Source organism: Vicugna pacos, chromosome 17 (genome assembly GCF_048564905.1).
Source record: "Vicugna pacos chromosome 17, VicPac4, whole genome shotgun sequence".
NCBI classification, from domain to species: domain Eukaryota; kingdom Metazoa; phylum Chordata; class Mammalia; order Artiodactyla; family Camelidae; genus Vicugna; species Vicugna pacos.
In genome coordinates this window covers 50163999-50182165 of record NC_133003.1, presented here as the reverse complement: position 1 = coordinate 50182165, position 18167 = coordinate 50163999, and the positions used below count along the sequence as shown (strand labels likewise).

Here is an 18167-nt window from a genome sequence, read left to right as displayed (position 1 = left end):
ATTTAACAGTTAATCTACACTACAAAACTGTGTTAATTATCTTCAAGTGATTGAATCCAAGCTTACTTCCCCACTAGACTGAAAACTTCTAAGCCGGAGAATGGGTTTATAGAAATAACAAGCCATAAAATAAAAACAATTGTGATCTGTGCATTTACTCTGCGACAAGCACCCTTTGAGTATTTATGGGCATCACCTCACTCCAGCTTTATAGCAACCCAACGAGATGCGTGCTCCTACGGCCCCCGCAAAGGTGGAGGAAACAGCTCAGAGGCAAAGAAAGGCCCACACCAAGTTCTGGGCTGGGGCAGAGCGGAGATTCACAGCCCTGTCCACCTGGCTCTGCTCTCTCCTGCCTAAACACTTCCTTGCTGCTCACTGATGGTGCCAGGCACGTGGTGAGTACTCGGGCTGGTGGGTGGATGAGTGTTCACCTGGCGAGGATGGAAGCTGACCACTTACTCAGGGCTCTGCACTCACCAGTGGGAAGAACACTGGTTTGGGGACCCTTTTGGCAGACCTGGGTCCTCAGTCTGCATCCACGATGCGTCGTGTGACCCTGTGCATGTCACTTACCTCTCTGGGACAGTGTCTCATTTACAAAGTGAGCTTGCTGACACTCACCTGACCCTCTGTTGTGAAATTAAATTAGACAATGAGCCAGAGTGCCCAGCCCAATGTCGGGCACACAGTAGGTGCTCTGTAAAAGCAGTTTCCTTAGCTTGGGGGAGGACCTGAGCTTTGAACCTGGGTGGGTCTGCCTCCTTAGCTTCTGTGGCCCCTGCATCTCACTTTCCCTGCAGTCACCCTCCATTGGCTCGTCCTCCCCAGAAAGGGTCTGCACATGATCACACACAATCCCCATAGGCCCTGCCTCATTTTCCACTCCTCTCCCTCTGCTGTTTCCTTAACCACTGGGAGTTGGGGTGGGGGAGAGAGTTCAGTTGTGTGACTTTCAGGAAATCCTTTAGAACTTTCACCTCAATCAATCAATGGGTCTGAGCACATGCGAGGCATCACTTGTTGGCTGATTGAATCAATAAGCAATGGTTCCCAGTATCTACCGTGTGGCTTACCCTGGGAACAGAGGAATACATAAGGGCCCCTGAAATGCAAGGGATGTGCTCTTGACATACATTAGGAGAAAGAAAGAGCGTAGGAAAGAGAAAGAAGGGAAGGAAAAAGAAAGGAGGGAGGGAAAAAAGATGTAAGCTAGCTTTTTGGCCTTTGTACACAGTTCCTTTTACCTGAAATCGCCTTTCTCCTCTGCCCTTGGGTAATTAATAACCATCCGTAACTTACCAGCCAGCTTGGATGCCACTGCCTCCCAGGGCCACATTTAGCCCCAGCACAGGGATATTTTGTAACTGCCTGTTTACTCCTCTGCCTAAACTCTAGCCTCTACACTTGTTTAGAGTTGATATCTGAGTCCTGGGCACAGGACATGGTACACAGGGCATGTTTAATAAATATTTGCCCTACGGGGTAAGAAATGTCTCTGGGCCCATGAGCCCAGCAGTCATGAGGCAATGACAGGCAAGTGCGGGACAGCTGGGTGCTGCTGGCCATGAGACCCATCAGGGGAGTCGAGAGAAGACCAAGGATGAGGGTGGGAGGAGCCCCTGAAGGCTTCCTGGAGGAGGGAGAGACACCAGGGTGGAGAGGATGTCAGAGTGGGAAGAGGACAAAGTGCCGCCTGCCAGTCACCCTGCTCACCCGGGGGCGGGGGGGAGATGAGCATGGAGAAGAAGGGAGAGCGGGCAGAAAGTAGGGAGAAGTGAGGCAGGTTTGAGGGAATGAATATTTGGGATGAAGGAGTCTTACATCTCTCACCCTAACATTTCCCAAATGCCGGGACCGATTTCAGCTGGGCCTTCAACCATGAGCAGAATGTCAGGAGGGAAAAAATGGAGAAGGGGGAGGGGGAGGGGAGTGTATAGCTCAGTGGTAAAGCATATGCGTAGCATACATGAGGTCCTGGGTTCAATCCCCAGTATCTCCATTAAAGATGAATAAATAAATAAATAAACCTACCCCTCTAAGAACAACAAAAAAGAATGTCGTGGGGAAGATACCTGGGCATGAGGAGAGAGAAGGTGCGGGTGCCCAGCCTTGCTGGGGGCTTAGGGGCAGTAGGAGGAAGTGGACAGAGGATTTCTGGGCAGATAAGACAGGTGATTCTGGCAGAGTTTTCACCCCTTGCAATCTTCCTAATAAAATCATCTCCTGGGGGAAGGAAAGCCAGGAGAATAAAGTGTTTTCTTTAACATTTTCAGTAACATCAAAAAAACCTATAAATATCTTGAGTCCAATAGTCATGGAATAGTTTATGAGGTCATGAAATATTTATACCATGGAATTTAAAAACCATCTTTCGGCCAAATGGGGACGAGGAAACTGCTCTGTGGTGAACTGTTAATGAAAAAGGCAAAACATTAAGTTCTATCATGCTATGATTAAATGAGGTACAAACTACAGTTATACACATATAAGGATCAGAGGGCAACAGGTGGACAATTTGGGGGGATTATTTTTTGCTTTGAAATAGCTAGTTACAATATTGTTTGGGCAATTTTTAAATTCAAAGTAGGTGCTGTAGATGTTGGAGCATTCATCTTTGAGCATTCTGAGGGGAAGAGTGACACACAGTTAAGGAAGCACAAAGTCTGGCAGTGACAGACACACGGTCCAGGCCTGGGCAGGGCTTACAGCAGGGTGACCTCCTGTGCCAGCATCCAGGTGAAAGGTGGACACACCTGGATGGAGATGCTGGGAGGGCCCTGTAACGTGCAAGGTAGCGAGTCTACCACCCCCAGTTATTCAATCAAACACTCGTCCAGGTGTTGCTGTGTAGGTGTTCTACAGATGTGATTAAAGTCCATAATCAGTTGACTTGAAGCAAAGGAGATTATTCTAAACGATCTGGGCAGGCTGATCCAATCAGCTGAAAGGCCTTAAGAGCAGAACCAAGGTCTCCCTGGTGAAGAACCTCTGCCTGTGGGCAGCCTGCCCTCTGGGTCCCAGACTTGGCCAACCAGCCCTCACAATCACCAGCTCCTCATACTGAATCTCTCAATACATAGATCTCCTTCTGGTTCTGCCACTCTGGCTGAATGCTGACGGGACAAAGATGGCCTCAGGGGTGGAGAGGAGGGGCTCTGCAGGCACTCTGGAGGGACACCCCGTCAACTTCAACTGCACTGGACTGATCTGGCCAACTGTCCCTAGGCCGCTGGCAAGTGGGTGCCTCTGTAACACACCAGCCCCTGCTTGGCCATCTGGCCCACGTTCTACATAAGCTCACGCCATCTCTCGCTACTCCCCCAGATACCCCTTGGGACCTTTGTCTGTCACTGCTCTCATCACATCTGTCAAAGCCAGCCTATACGTCACTCCTGCCTGGAGGCTCCTGTATATGCGGACCCCACGTCCTCCCTGCTCCGTCATGCTCTTCCTGCCAGGGGCCCCCAACTCAGAGGTTCTCTCACTAGTGACACCAGCATAGCCCCCATCTGTCACTGCAGCGGTCAGGCTACCCTTGAAAGAAAAGGAAACTGAGGCCCAGAGAAACGAAGTGACATGAGCAGGCAGAGAAGGTCGTGGTGGCTGCACTAAATCACACAGGTGACAAAGGTGAGGCAGGACTCTGACGCCAAACGCCAGTTCATTCCACTCTTCGTTGCTAGTCTGACTTCACCTTCTTTGCCTAGTTCTTGAGGGCAGGATAGACAGCGAACGAACGATTCTTCTACGTTCCCCCTGCGGTGCTCAGGCTGGTGCTAATATTCCAGAGGCACAGAAAAACACCTCCGCACGTTTCTGGTTTAGGCCAACGGCGCGGCGCTTGGGCTCACGTGGAGCTGAGCCGCCTTGACTCCTGGCGCTGCCACACCGGAGGGCGCCGTTTCCCAGGGAGACCGCGCACGCGGAGGGGCTCCGCGCGCCGGCCCAGCTCCCGGGAGGGTTAACAGCGCCCACCGCCCTCGGGCTCGCTCTCTGGGCTCTGAGGGGTTTCTCGGGAGGCAGCCAGCGCCAAAGAACCCCTCCCGCCCGGCAACCACTTGGACTTTGGGGGGCCTTTGTGCCTTAATAAAGACAGTATTACTGAGTCGCAAAGCCTCCCTCCTCTCCAGCCTTCCTCGCTGCCAGGGTTCCCGCTAAAGGTGAAGCGCTGTCATTCAAGGCCAAAGAAAGGGCTGAATCAAGACGCTAAACTCTTTTGACTTAATGTTACAATCTACGGCTCTCCCCAGAACCGTTGTGTGAGAAGTGCTCCCAACTTCGCACAAAGGCCCCTCGGCAGTGGCTTCGGGTGTCCTCGGGATCTGGGGGCGGAGGGCAGGGGATCTCCCCGCGGGGTTCTCTGCATGCATCTCATGAACGCTCTAGTTTCCTCTCTGAAAGCAGACATCGGCCGGGCGCTGAGAGCCCCACCGCCACCGCCAGCCCCACCACCAACGCCGTCCTGCTCGCTTCAGGCTGCAACAAAGGCCACTTGAGGGCCGGGAGACAGCGCTGCCCAGTTCCTTTCCTGGGCCCGTTCGCTCCCCTTTCACACATCTTTCCTTTTTATTCCCCCTGCCCCCTTTACTCCTGCTTTATGCCTCATTGAATCCATTAGCGACTTTATAGGGTGCTCCTGAAGAATACATTTTCTGTGTGGGGCTCCTGATGGTTTCCCTGCTGGCAGCTCCAACCCACCCTGGCGGTGGTGGAAAGAGGGAGGAAAAGGCAGACACTTGAGGGAGGAGCCACCGATGGCCCCTCCAGGCTGCATCTCCATCTGGCAGCTCTGGGACAAGCTCATCCCAGCAGGCACTTCACCTGCCAAAAGGCCCCACCCTGCTCCTCCCTGACCCTGAGGGGTCTGAACCCACCCCTACCCCATGACCTTAGGGCCAGCAGCGTAAGCCCTGTGAGCTTTTGTCTACTCATCTGCAAAATGGGGACAACAACGGTACCTTTCTCATAGGGTTGTCGTAATGTAGGGTTAATGTAGCAAGGACCTTAGGTCAGGGCCTGGATCAAATTGCCACTTAAACATTTGCTTTACCATTATCATCAGAGGACACAGGCTGTTTGAGAGTCCTTGTATAATTACAGCAAAACAGAAACAGACTCACAGATACAGAGAACAAAGCAGTGACTACCAGCGGGGAGAGGGGTGAAGGGGATTACGGGTTACAAACCACTGGGTATAAAATAAGTCAGTTACAAAGATGTAAGTACAGCACAGGGAAGACAACCAGTATTTCACAATAACTTTATATGGAGTATAAGCTGTAAAAATACTGAATTACAATGTTGTAAACCTGAAACTAATATAATATTGTAAGTCAATTATAATTTAATATAAGAAAAAAGTGTCCTTGTACCACCTCCAATTCCTCTACTTGCTGGTGAATGAAGGAAGGAAAAGAAAAAAAATCAATTCAAGGCTCTTTGCAGCTGTTTCTGTGAGTGTGTCTGTCTGTATGTGTGTTTTCTTTTTTCCTGCCTTGGTGTCCTGGAACTCTGAAAAGAATAAAAACAGTGCCCTAAAGCAGTGAAAAGGCAGGATTCTTCTTAAAATCCCAGCTAATCCTGCTGCTTCCTTTAAAGTGGCACTTAGGAGGAGGCGGGGAAGGGGCCAGAATTGTTTTTGTAGCACCCTCCCCTCCCAACCACTGCTCCTGGAGACCAGGAAAGGAGGGGGAAAAATCCATAAATCATCCACCCAGAGGAGGACAGAAGGAACCGGCACGGGGACAGAGCGAAAAACAGGAGCCAACCAAGGAGGGTGTGCGGGCAGCAGGAGGGAACGCTGGACTGCCTGGTGGGCAGGGATGGCTGCCTGCAGAGGCAGAGCCTCCAGGCAAGAGCTGGGCAGGTCATGCCATTTGAAAGTCAAAAAAGAGAAAGATCTCAACTTCCATGCAGCATCAGGTCCCGCAGAATGAGGATGCCGCACCACGAAGGGTCTGATTGGACTAGGTCTCTCCATTCCACTGCACCTCTGCCCTGGTCACCCGCGAACAGAGCAGGCACGTCCCTCTCCATCCCCCACCCATCCAGTCACTATGAGTAGCCAGAGCCTACTTTTAAGGATGGAAGTCAGATCATGCTATCCCTGCTCAAAAACTTTCAGTGGCTCTCCACTGCACTGAGAGTAAAATCCCCAACCCTTCACCACGGCTGCGAGGTCTGACCCCTGCCCATCACACGCCAACATCCACTCCATCTGGCCCCCGCCTTTGCTTTGCCTCTCAGATTCACCAGGTCCTTCCGACCTGAGAACTTCATTTGTGCTGCTCACCTGTCCAGTCCCTTCCCATCCTTCTCATCACAGATGGGGATCCCTCTCGGGGAGACCTTCCCTGATCCCTCTGGGGAGGTCTCCTGCCCTCGTTCTTCCCCATCAAGGCCCCTGTTCTCCAGCCATGGCATCTCTATGGCTGCTCATTCTCCGTCTCCCCCACCAACAGTCAGCCTCAAGGTGTGGTTCACTCACCACTGAAAAGAGCCTGGCACATAGGAGGTGAGCAATAAACACTTACAGGATGAATAAAAGAATGATTGAGCAGCACCCACAACAAGGGAGCATTTGGGTACAAGAAACAGCACATTTGGGAGCTGGAAAGGCTGGGGTAAGATTTTCAGGATCCTTTGGAAAAGCTCTCCATTGCAAACCATCGCTATAGCTTTTCAGTATCTGAAACGGTCCATGTGTTGGGTGACAGCAATTTAGATGTTACCTTCTTGTTACGTGGCAAATAGTTTGCATGAATTAGTTTAATAGGTTAGACTAGAGATCCATGAACTTTTTCTGTAAAGGGCCTGACAGTGAATATTTTAGGCTTTGTGGGTCACACAATCTCTGTCATAACCACTCAGTTTTGCCACTGTAGAAGCACAAAAGCTTCTAGATTGTCTGTAAACAATGCACAAAGATATGGATGTGGCTGTGTTCCAATAAAGCTTTATTTACAATAGCATGCCATGGGTGGTATTTGGCCCTAAGGCCAGCGCTGGCTGATCCTTGGATCAGACTAAGGCCTAGCAAAGCTACACAAGGACGCAAAATAAGGGCCAGTTTTTTTCAGTCTTCGACAAATACACATAACAGGTAACAGGATATCACAAAACCCTAACATTGCATCCATGTTGTAGTACAGTAATACAGAATAAAGACGAGACCACCTTGAATTTATCTGAAATCATTATTTCATAGAATACAAGGGATTTTGGTTGTGTTGTTCTGCATGTCAGCAATATCTTTGTGAAAACTGGGACATTCTAAGAGGAATTTTCAAGTTGGAGGGACTGGGGAGCTCTTGAGGGCTCATTACTTGTTGAAAGTCTAGGTGAGTGGGTGAGTAGACGGATGGACAATAAAGACAGAGAAGACAAGATGTTTTCCAGGGTGATTACAAAGCAGACTTGATCATTAACTGGGTGAGAGGTTAAGGGAGGAGTTGTCAAAGCGACTTGGTAGTTCAGGCCTATGAGACCAGAGGGAGGACCACATGGCAGGGATGGGCAAGGTGGATTTGGCTGACAAATAAAAACAAAGAGCAAACACAGTCTTTTCAAGAAATGGACATCCACATGCCAAAATGAATCTAGACACAGACTTTACACCCTTCACGAAAATGAAGTCAAAATGGATCATAGACCTAAATGTAAAATGCAAAACTAAAACTCCTAGAAGATTACATAAAGGAAAACCTAGATGACTTTGGGTATGGCAAAGACTTTTTAGATAAATAAAACACCAAAAGCATAATCTATGAACAAGATAGCCGACAGGCTGGACGTCATTAAATTAAAAACTTCTGCAAAAGACAATGTCAAAAGAATGTGAAAACAAGCCACAGACCAGGAGAAAATACTTGCAAAAGACACGTCTGTTGAAGGACTGTTACCCAAAATACACAAAGAGCTCTTAAAATTCAACAATAAGAAAACAAACAACTGATTACAAAATGGGTCAAAGACCTTAACAGACACTTCACCGAAGAGATATACAGATAGTAAACAAGCAAATGAAAAGAGGCTCCATATCACCCGTCATTAGGGAAACGCAAATTAAAACAATAAAGAGTTACCACCACATACCCATTAGAAGGACCCAAATCCAAAACACTGACAACACCAAACGCTGTCAAGGATGTGGAGCAACGGGAACTCTCTTATACTGATGATGGGAATGTAAAATGGTATAGTCACTTTGGAAGATGGTTTGGTGTTTTTATACAAAACTAAATATACTCTTACCAGAAGATCCAGCAATCATGCTCCTTGGTATTTATCCAAAGAAGTCAAAAAATTATGTCCACACACATGCACACACACAAAAATTATGTCCACACAAATACATGTACCCAAACATTTATAGCAGCTTTAGTCATAATTGTCAAACTTGGAAGTACCTAAGACATCTATCCATAGGTAGGTGAATGGATAAACAAACTGTGGTACATCCACACAGTGGAATATTACTCAGTGATAAAAAGAAATGAGCGATCAACCCACGTACAGACCTGGAGGAAACTTAAATGCACACTGCTAAGTAAAAGAAGTCTATCTAAAACATCTGCATACAGTCTGATTCCAATGGTATGACATTCTGGAAAAGTCAAAGCTGTGGAGACAGCAAAAAGATTGGTTTCTGGTGGTTACCAAGGATGGGGAAGGGGGAGATGAACAGGTAGCACAGAAGATTTTGGGGGCAGCAGAACTATTGAACTATTCCGTATGATACTGTAATGTCCAAACCCAGAGCATGTACAGCACCAAAAGTGAATGAAAATTATGAACTTTGGTTGATTATCATGTGTCCATGTAGGTTCATCAGTTGTAACAAATGTACCACTCTGGTGGGGAATGCTGGAGAAGTTATATATGTGTGGGGGCAGGGAGTGAGTATATGAGAAATCCCTGTACTTTGTTTAATTTTGCTGTGAACCTAAAACTGCCCTAAAAAATAAAATCTTAAAAAAAAAGGACACACACACAAAAATCACAAAGATGCCTCCATGTCTTAGTCACTTGATTTCAATTGTCCAGAGTGAAACTATTTGTCCAGAAGATGACAAGTTATAAACAGACTGGAAGTTTCCTCCTGAAGAAAGCAAGTATTTCAGAATTCAGTATTTTTTCAGTACTTAATGCACAACTAAGAAACGTTCTTATTTATTTTTTAATCCAGACTTCTTGGAATTTGCAATATTGTCTACAGAGAGAAGAAGCACTGTATAGAACTAAAACTGGGGCAGGAAAATAAATGGCTTACTAAGCACCTGCCGTGCGCTCAGAAATCTGATCCATGTGTTGTCCTGGAACCTGCACGTGGACCCAGCTGGAGGTATATGAACAGATGAGGACCAGGCTTAGGGAGGGCAGACAGACCCGGATGTGAACCCCAGCTCTGCTCCTTCCAAGCAGGGTGGCCTTGGGCAAATCTTGCAACCTCTCTGGGCCTCTGCTTCCTTGTTTGTGTAACAGGGTTTGGACTTAAACCTTCCCAGCTCGAAAGTGCTACATTCTAACACCCCAGAGCGGTTCTCCGCCACTAGGATCCCCATGTTCATAGGACCTGATTCTCTTAACTGTTCCCTCACTTCATGCCAGCACTAAAACCCAGAATCACAGCTGCTTATCTGCCTGCCCACGTACACTGCATGCTCTGCAGGGGCAAGACTGTCCACTGGCCTCCCCAGAGCATCCCAGCACCTCCCAGGGAGCCACAGCACAGGCGGAATTCATCCATTCCACAAATGGCACCTTGCTGGGTACTACAGCTGGCACCTAGTTACTCTTTCTTCAGTCAGAGCATCTTCTTCTGAGAGTTCAGATCGCTCACCATGACCCTGACCCTGGGAGATCCTGAATGCAGGCCTCTGTGATGCCAGAAGATGGGGAAGCACTGAGAAAGGCACAGCAGATGGAGGTGAAAGTCACAGGCAGTGGTTGTCCTTGGTGGGGGAACACTAATGCCAAAGCAGCTTCGGGGCTCAAACCCCACCCCTCAGGCCACTGGAGAGCACTCCCACGGCCTCATCTGTGGTCTACTTATTTGTGACCTGAACCCAGATTCCCACTTATAGAGCCACCTGCCGAGAGGCTGAGCCCACAGTGTCTGCCTCCCTGAGCAGGGCACATGCTCATTCTCTGAGTTAAAGTTGGGATTAGAGTTTTTGCCTTGGAGGCCGGCTGGGGCCAGGATCTTTTTCTTGAGTTAATGAAATTTCTGCCAAGGCCCAGGTATGGATAGAAGGCTGGAATTTGGGATGAAGAGGAAATGCCAACTCAGTCACAGCCTGGAAAACAGAGTGAAGATAGAGTTCTTCCCCCTTCCTTGAACCAACTCATGAAAGCGGCTCTGGCCACGGTCCCGCAGGCAGGAGGCAGGAGCAACCTCTGCCCATTCAGGAAGACTCAGATGACCTTGTGTTTATTTTTAGCTGTTTTTGTACAAATCTGAAAAGCCTTTGGACGCTGGGCTCACGTCCAAAGTGAGGTGAGTAATAAACAGTTAACAAAAGCATCAAATCTTCCCCTGAAACGCCCACATGCCGATCTGGGGTCGCCTTCTCTCTCAAAACTGTCAGATGTGACCCACAGAACCTTCTCATTTATAAACAGCCAGGGAGCTGGGCCACCAGACCAGCTCCCAACCTGACACTCAGTGTGTGACTGTGGGCAAATCCCTTCTGCTCTCTAAGCCTCAGTTTCCTCATCCACTGAGGTGGGATGGACCAGATAATCCCTAAGGAATCTCACAGGTCCAGCAAACCACATCTCATCCTGGATACTTACCCTGGTCTTGGGGCCTGGAACACGGGGAAGAGCCCATGAAACCCAGTCTTCAGGAAAATACTCAATTGATCATGTGATTTTAGCATTTCCCTTAATAGTACCATTTAGGTGCAGCTACAATCAATAACCACTGAGTGCCTCCTATGTGCTAGGCTCATGAATGGCCTCCTCATAACCAGCCCGTAAGGAAACTGTCACTGACTCTATGTCACAGATGACTGGAATGATGGTACACTCATCCAAGGCATGGGCCATGCAGTCACTGAGGCTTGGGGTTAATCCTGGCCCTCCTCTCCCTATCTACTTGTCCTTGAGCCAGTTACAGAATCCTGCAAAGCCTCAGCTTCCCCATCTGTAAAATGGAGATAATGCTAGCCCATCTCATGAGATTGTTTCAAGGTCTGGATGGAACAGACATGTGAGCACTCTGTAACCGTTATCTTGCCTTTCCTAAACCTCTTCTGAAATCTCTTAGAATGCAGCCTACCTGTCCCTCCTAGAAACCTGGTCCCTGCCTTACAATTGTCTGACATACACAGGCTTGATCACCCAGCCAGTGGCAAGTGGCCTCACCACGGACTGAGCTTCCGCCTGGGGGCTGAGGAGAGCCAAATTTGCAATGGCCCACATCTGGGCCCAAGAGCTAAGGCCACACACACATGCACATGGACAGCCCACGCGTGTGCACGCACCAAGACCTCATCCGCACAGCGCTCCGCACACCTGCGCACGACAGCCACCCAGCGAAGCCCCACTCCTTCACTCCTGAAAACGTGGTAATCGCAGTAGGAGCAACAGTAGCGCCAACCATGATACCGCCTCCCGTCTCTTTATGGTTCACAAAGCACTTTCACATGTTATGCGGGTAGGGCAGAAGCTGTGTTTTATTCATCTCTAGATACTCACTGAATAATCCCAGGTATCAAGCAGATCCTCAGGAATTACTTCTTGAATGAATAACTTTTATAACAAGATTTTTAAAAATCATCGTTTACTCAGTATTTGCCATCAGTCCCACATTCTACTAAGTGCTGAATGTGCAGCCTTGTGTTTCATTCTTGCAACCACCCCATGAGACGTGAGCTCACTTACCAATCTCTGTTTTGCAGAAGAGGAAACAGGCTCAGAGAAGTTAAGGGATGTGCCCAAGGTCTCAGCCAGTGAGAGACAGACCTGAGACATGAACCCTGGTTCCAGACCCTGGTTCGTACCCCCTCCAGTCTTTGTCCTCTTCTTTAGCCAGAAGAGGCAGCAAGGAGGGGGAGGGGGGCAATATGAGTGTAGTCTGAAGTAGTGTATCAATAATGAAATGATTTTTATATCTGAAAAAACAGAAAAACCCTATTGTCTTTATGACATAAACTGGAGAAGGCAAGGACCAGGGAAATCATGTTGGCTGGAGGGACATGAGATTCTCTGTTCTGCTTTCTCTGGTCTCCCAGGCACATGTCTGATGACTTTCTAGTACATCCTCAGCCTCCTTACAGCCATGGCACAGGACATCTGCTGACAACTCTTCTGTGTTCTCCCGGCTTCCCTCCTGTAGGTCCTCCCACATCCTAGGAGTTTCCTCTCCATCACCCTACCGCTGTGGAAGCTGAGGGGACCATCTTTTGTAAAAGGGCCCAGAATTGGTAACTTCCTATTTCCTTGGAGGTTTTGCCTGCAGCCCTACCCCTAGCCAATAGCTTAGAATAAAGTTTATGAGCAACTGCCTACTAGAAGCAGGCAGGCATGGAGGTGACATGGTCGGGGTGACCCAGGAATTAAAAAACATCTTATTTACCTCTTTCCCACAAGAAAAAAATGAGGAAACTAATGGCACTGACCCTCAGCCACAGGATCAGGCATGACAGGGGATGGTGGGGACTGTGGCCAACCAAGTACCCCCAGAAGGAGGTGGAGGCTGCTCAGCTCAGGGCTGCCAAATCTTCCAACTTTCCAAGAGATGCCAGAAACATGTTTCCTTTTTCACATTATTTTATATGAAACTTCTTGATTTCTAAATGTTGGCAACTAATTCTCCCCACCCCTCCTTTTTTTTTTAAATAAAATACATGAGTGGGCTGGGCTTGGCCATGAACCACACATTTATAACCTTTATTGATCCTGCAGGCACGGACGGCTGTCCTCATCAGAGGTCCCTTTGCTCCTCTCATTTCTAAGCCTCCCATGCACTTAGATGGGGCTGTGCCCCAGGTTCTGGGAAGCAGCACATGAGCGGAAGAGTCGCAGTGAGTTCCAGGCTCAGACAGTTCAGAGCGGGCTGTCTCCTCCTATTTCTCCTCCCCTACAAGGCATCGGCCCTGGAGGCGGTGCAGGAGGCACAGCAAGGCTCCAGGATGGGAGCAGCTGCCCCTCCCTCCACAGACTGCAGGGGAGCAAGATCTTGGGGTCTGTCAGCGGAGGCAGCCAGCACTGCCTTCCCCAACACACACCGGGGGCGCACGTCTTAATTACAAAATCCACACCATAGTCAATTAGCTCTTCCTGGTTTCCAAAGCACTTGAACTTGACTTTTTTCACAGGACCCTCAACTCAGTAAGTAAACAGGATAAGCCTTTGTCATTTCACAGATGAGCAAATGGAGGCTCAGAAGGTAGAACTGAACAGCCCTGAGGTGTGTGGCAAAGAGGTGGGGGACTAGGATTCTAGATCTGGGCTCCTGAGTGGACTCCCTGTGCAGTGCGCCTCCTGTCCCCCAACTTAGGAGCTGGCCTTTGCAACAGGAACTCCTTAGCACTCTCGGGGTCTGTGAGCTTGAACAAGGACAACTCGCCCCCTCCCCTGCCTGCGGCTAGTTGAAGATTCACCTCTTACCTTTCCTGTGGACTTGGTCCCCTTCCAGATACAGAAGTAACAGATGGTCCAGGCAGCCAGCAGACACAAGGCCAGCTCCCACCGAAGGTTTCCAATGTGCTCGATCCCATCGGAGATGGCCAGGACCCGGCGCCTGCAGAAGGGAGGGCCGAGAGTCACGGAGGTTGGAGATGGCCCACCAGAACCCCACTCTGGGCAAAGCTACTGGAGATGGCCCACCAGAACCCCACTCTGGGCAAAGCTACTGCTGCAGAGGGGCAGAGATAGCCCACTCACTCATTGGCCTGCCCCCCACCATTCACCAAGCATCTTCTCTGAGACAAACTCCAGGCTGGTCATGGGGGTCTCAGAAAGAATCAAGACCCAGCCTCCAGCCTTCATGGATTCACTCCATGGGGGAAAAGACAGGCTGGTTGGCAGACGGTTTATGGTGGGTGTATCAGAGCTACAATGGTAGGGGCTTTGGAAGGACCAAGAACTACTTAGCCTAGGTCCAAGGTGCCAGGAGACGGCAGGACTGGCTGTAAACATTCCAAGTCCCTCCCTCGGGGGAGACTGTACATCCCTGCCGAACTCAGTAGGAGCCAGAGAACTTGCTTTGGCCAACGGCACACACGTCACTTCAGATAGAAGCATTCAGAGCCAGGTGGTGTGATCTGCCATGTTCCCTCTTTCCCCATTTTTGCTGTCACTACAGAAGCACATGTCAAGGTGGACCTCCAGAAGCCTGAATTCCTGAGTGAGGACGTGAGCCCTCCTGTCACCCCGTGTCAGAAATGTTGTGTGAGCAAGAAATAAACTGTTGCTTCAAGCTACTAAGATCTTTGTTACTACAGCATAACCCAACGTACTCTGACTGCCACGGGGGTCCGAGAAAGCTTCCTTGAAGAAGTGATATTCAAGCCAGACTTTGAAGGATGATAGTTTAGCCAGGAGAGTAAGGGAGCAAAGATTGTTTTAGGTCCGGGGACTAGCACAGCCAAAGGCCGGAAAACAGAGCATGGGATCCGTGGGGGATGCTGGGGCAGAGGGGTCAGAGCGGAAAAGCAGGAAAGAAAAGCAGAGGACTCAAGGGGAGCCTTGAATAGCCAGCCAAGGAGGGGTCTCCCAGAGCGCCCAGGCCTCAGGAGGGGGGTCCATGGGTGTGCTCAGCCGACGCGCCCAGCCGACGCACCCAGCCGCGGCCCTCCCTCAGCACCCATCCATCCCTCAGAGTTGACGCAGGCCTGGCTCCCAGAGCCCATCCTGGGGCTTGTGTTTCTCCAAAGTCAGACTCGCCACGCTCCATATTGTGCAGAACCATGGCACAAACACAAACCCCCTCCAAACTCGCTCCACGAACCCCTTTCCAGCTGCCAAACCACCCCCACCAGACCACGCCAGTCGCCCTGGCGCTCTGGGAACGTCCTTTGAGAAAGCAGCTCCCATCCCACCAAGCATGAAAGCCTCCCTCAGTGTCTGTCTCCCTGGGAATCCGCTCGGGGCCTGATTCTGCATTAATTACTCAATGACACCAATTAGCGCTGGTCTGCGGGCTCCCTCCAGCCCCAGTCCCTGCCGGAGAAATCAGGCAGGCCCCCAGACAAAATCAGGCTGTGTGCAGCCAGGGATTCACTCAAGAGGAAACCAGCTGCAGACCTGTAGCCAGGAGGGGAAACATCTACCTAAATACATATTTATTGAGCACCTACTAGGTACTAGGCACTATATTAATACTAAGAATAAAAAGGCACGCATGATACAGCTCTTGCCCTGTACCAAGGTCAGTTGGGCAAAAAGAAGCCCAAGTTACTTGAGAAAGAGAGGAGACAGCTACTTAGTTTTAACGATGGTTACTTCATTTGCTTCTTATGTCTTCCCAGTTGTTGGCTTTAATTCGTTTTAAAATTACAGGCCATATTAAATGAAACCTTTAAGAGTACCTATTATAACAGAGAAGCAGGACCCAGAGCACCTTGTGGGGTGCTTGCCAAAAATACAAAAATTCCTGTGTCCCATCCTGGACCCACTGAGTCCGAATCCTTCTAGAGCGGTTTCTGGGAAGCTGCATTTTGCCCCGTTTCCCCAAGAGTTGCTTACGCATGGCAAGGCCTGAGCACCACTGTGGAAGGAGAGTCTCCTAGTGATGAAGGAATGACTTACATGCTCTAGCAGTTTTTGTTTCTGTTTTTGCTTTTTGAGAGGACTTGGAGAGGGAGTCCTTTAAGAAGCTACTGAAGGGACGGACCTTCTCCCCAGAGAGACACCCTGATGCACCCATTGGCCCTCAAAATTCTGCAGGAACTTCTGGGTGCTCACCGACTCCCTTGTCTCCAGACTCAGAGCCTCACAGCTGAAGACATACACCTACCACCTTACAGACTGCTCCTTAAAACTTCCTGAACCAGCAGCAGCTGGCAAACGGGGGACGCCCGGAACAGGAAAGAAAGTGGCCGCAGCAGAAGGAAATGACCTGGGACGCTCTGTCCTGTTCACCGCAGACTCCAAATTCTCCAATAAAGAAACAGTGAGACAGGTCTAGCAGGGGTGTGCGTGTGCGCGCGCGCGCGCACACGCACACCCCCCCCCCCATCTTGTTGATGTCACTGTTTTCTAAACGGAGAATCTGAAAACTGGAAATTGCGCAGGGATGGAGGGAGAAAGAAGGGGGCAGACCTACCAGGAGTGAGCTGGCTTAGGTCCCCTCTTTTCCAAATTTTGGATGCTGCAAACTTTTGAGTCATGCAGCCTGCTTCAGCGCCCTCTCGCTTAATTGAACAATCTAATTCCCAGAATGGGAAGCAGATTACTAAAAGCTACCCAGGATGAATTGCTCTTTTGTTCCGCCAGACATTATTTGAAAACATCCTCAAACTATTTTCTTTAGGTATTACCAGCGCTGACTCTAACTAGCAATGGACCTTGAGTTTCTAAAGAAAGGAGGCTCGGGGGCCAGGTTCTCAGCCTGCAGGGCTGTGGGGTTGTTTTGAAAGCCACAAGGGCAGCCTTTGAGAGCATGGGGGCTGGGACACTCAATTTGGAGACTTGGAGAAGGCACAGCTCTTCCTGGGAAAACTTTCTTAATGACCCTCCCCCATGAAGTGCTGGGACAGAAGAAAGGTCTGAATAAGGAAGAGTTTGCTGCCAACACCCTGGCAAAAAGCGGCCCCAGGAACAGACCTCCCGCCATCATTCAAGGGGTGGGAAATACTGAAGATGAGATGGGCCCTCGGGAGGAACACATCTACCCGAGTAACACTATGCATCTGCTAAGAGCCAGGCAAGAGAGCAGTTCTTCACGAAGCAGTTTTTTCAGACCATGAACACTACTTGCGGAGACTTCCACCCAGAGGCTGAAATCCCAGCTTGGAGGTGCAATGCCTCTGCTTCTCCAGCCCTTGGCACACACAGAGATGGCTGGGCTCAGCACCCAGCTCTGCTCCTCACCAGCTGTGTGACTTTGGGTCTCAGCTTCCTCACGTGGGAATGATGATCCCTTCTTTCCATAGGTTTTCAAGTATGAACTCGCCTCACCCTCCCAACAGCCCTTTGGGTAGGTACAACTATTATTATTATTTCAAAGATCAGAAACTGAGGTGCCGAGCGATTAAATAATTTGCCCAAAGTCATACCACGAGCAAGCGACAGGGCTGGGACCTGAACCCAGGGATCCTGCTCCAGGGTCCATAATTTCAGCTGCAATGCTAGCTCCTGGACCCCCACTATAATGCTAAAATCACCCCTTTCTTTCTTCTTTGTAAATCAAGCTATGGTGAAACCCACCCCCTCAACCCCCTCAAGCCACCTTGTGTGTCTTTGTGCGCTGGATAAAAGTAGCACACAGGAGGTATCCTCCCGGCGTTTATTAATTTATTCAACTAATACTTGTTAAAATCTTCTCAGTGTGCAAGGTACTGTGCTATGCCTGAAGGTCCTTCGAGAGCCCATGGTCCACTGGGGAAGACAGACAAGTAAACAGAGCAGAGTATGGAGAGGGTCAGGACAGGGAAAAGTAGGGGACCCTCCCTGCAGATCTGGCCAGTATCAGGATGTGGGGGTTGGGGGGAGGTCCTGGAGGGTAAGAGGACAGTTAACAAAGAAGAGAGAGGCATTTGGGGCAGAAAGGCCACCAAAGGCAAAAGCCAGGAAGCTGGAACAAGGGCTCAGTGAGACCAGAGAAGAGCTCCATGTGCAGGGGGCAGCAGGGTGAGACTGGGGGTGAGGACGAGGCTGGAGTGATGAGCAAGGACTGGAATGTGAGCCTTGCTGAGGGGCTGGGGCTCCATCCTGAGGGTGATGAAAGCCTAGAAGAATCCTAAAAATTAGCAGGACCCCATCTGATGCAAGTTTCAGAAAGCTCTCTTCGGCTGCAGTGGAAAGATTGGACAATAAGGATGAAAGGGAGCAGAGTGCCCAGTGCAGAGACTTTTGCCTTATTTTGGACAATAAATGGGGAGGAGCTGGACTAAGGTAGGGAGTTGGCCCTGGAAGGGAGCAGATGGGTTGGGGAGCAGCAAGGGCACACAGTGACTGCCTGGGGGTGGCAGGTAGCCAGGAAGTGGGAGGTC

The 18167-nt window shown here is 49.7% G+C and overlaps 1 protein-coding gene across 3 annotated transcripts in view; it reads right to left on the bottom strand.

The window, feature by feature from the left end:
- Positions 1-18167, bottom strand: part of SLC6A11 (solute carrier family 6 member 11) — a 123040-nt gene that overhangs the window by 86277 nt on the left and 18596 nt on the right. For all 3 annotated transcript variants that reach the window (XR_012060785.1, XM_072941855.1, XM_072941856.1), the window contains exon 5: positions 13621-13753. Coding sequence is in view for 2 of the 3 variants with exons in the window: in XM_072941855.1 (XP_072797956.1) it covers positions 13621-13753 (133 nt within the window). In the remaining variant the exon portion in view is untranslated. The remainder of the gene's footprint in view (positions 1-13620; positions 13754-18167) is intronic.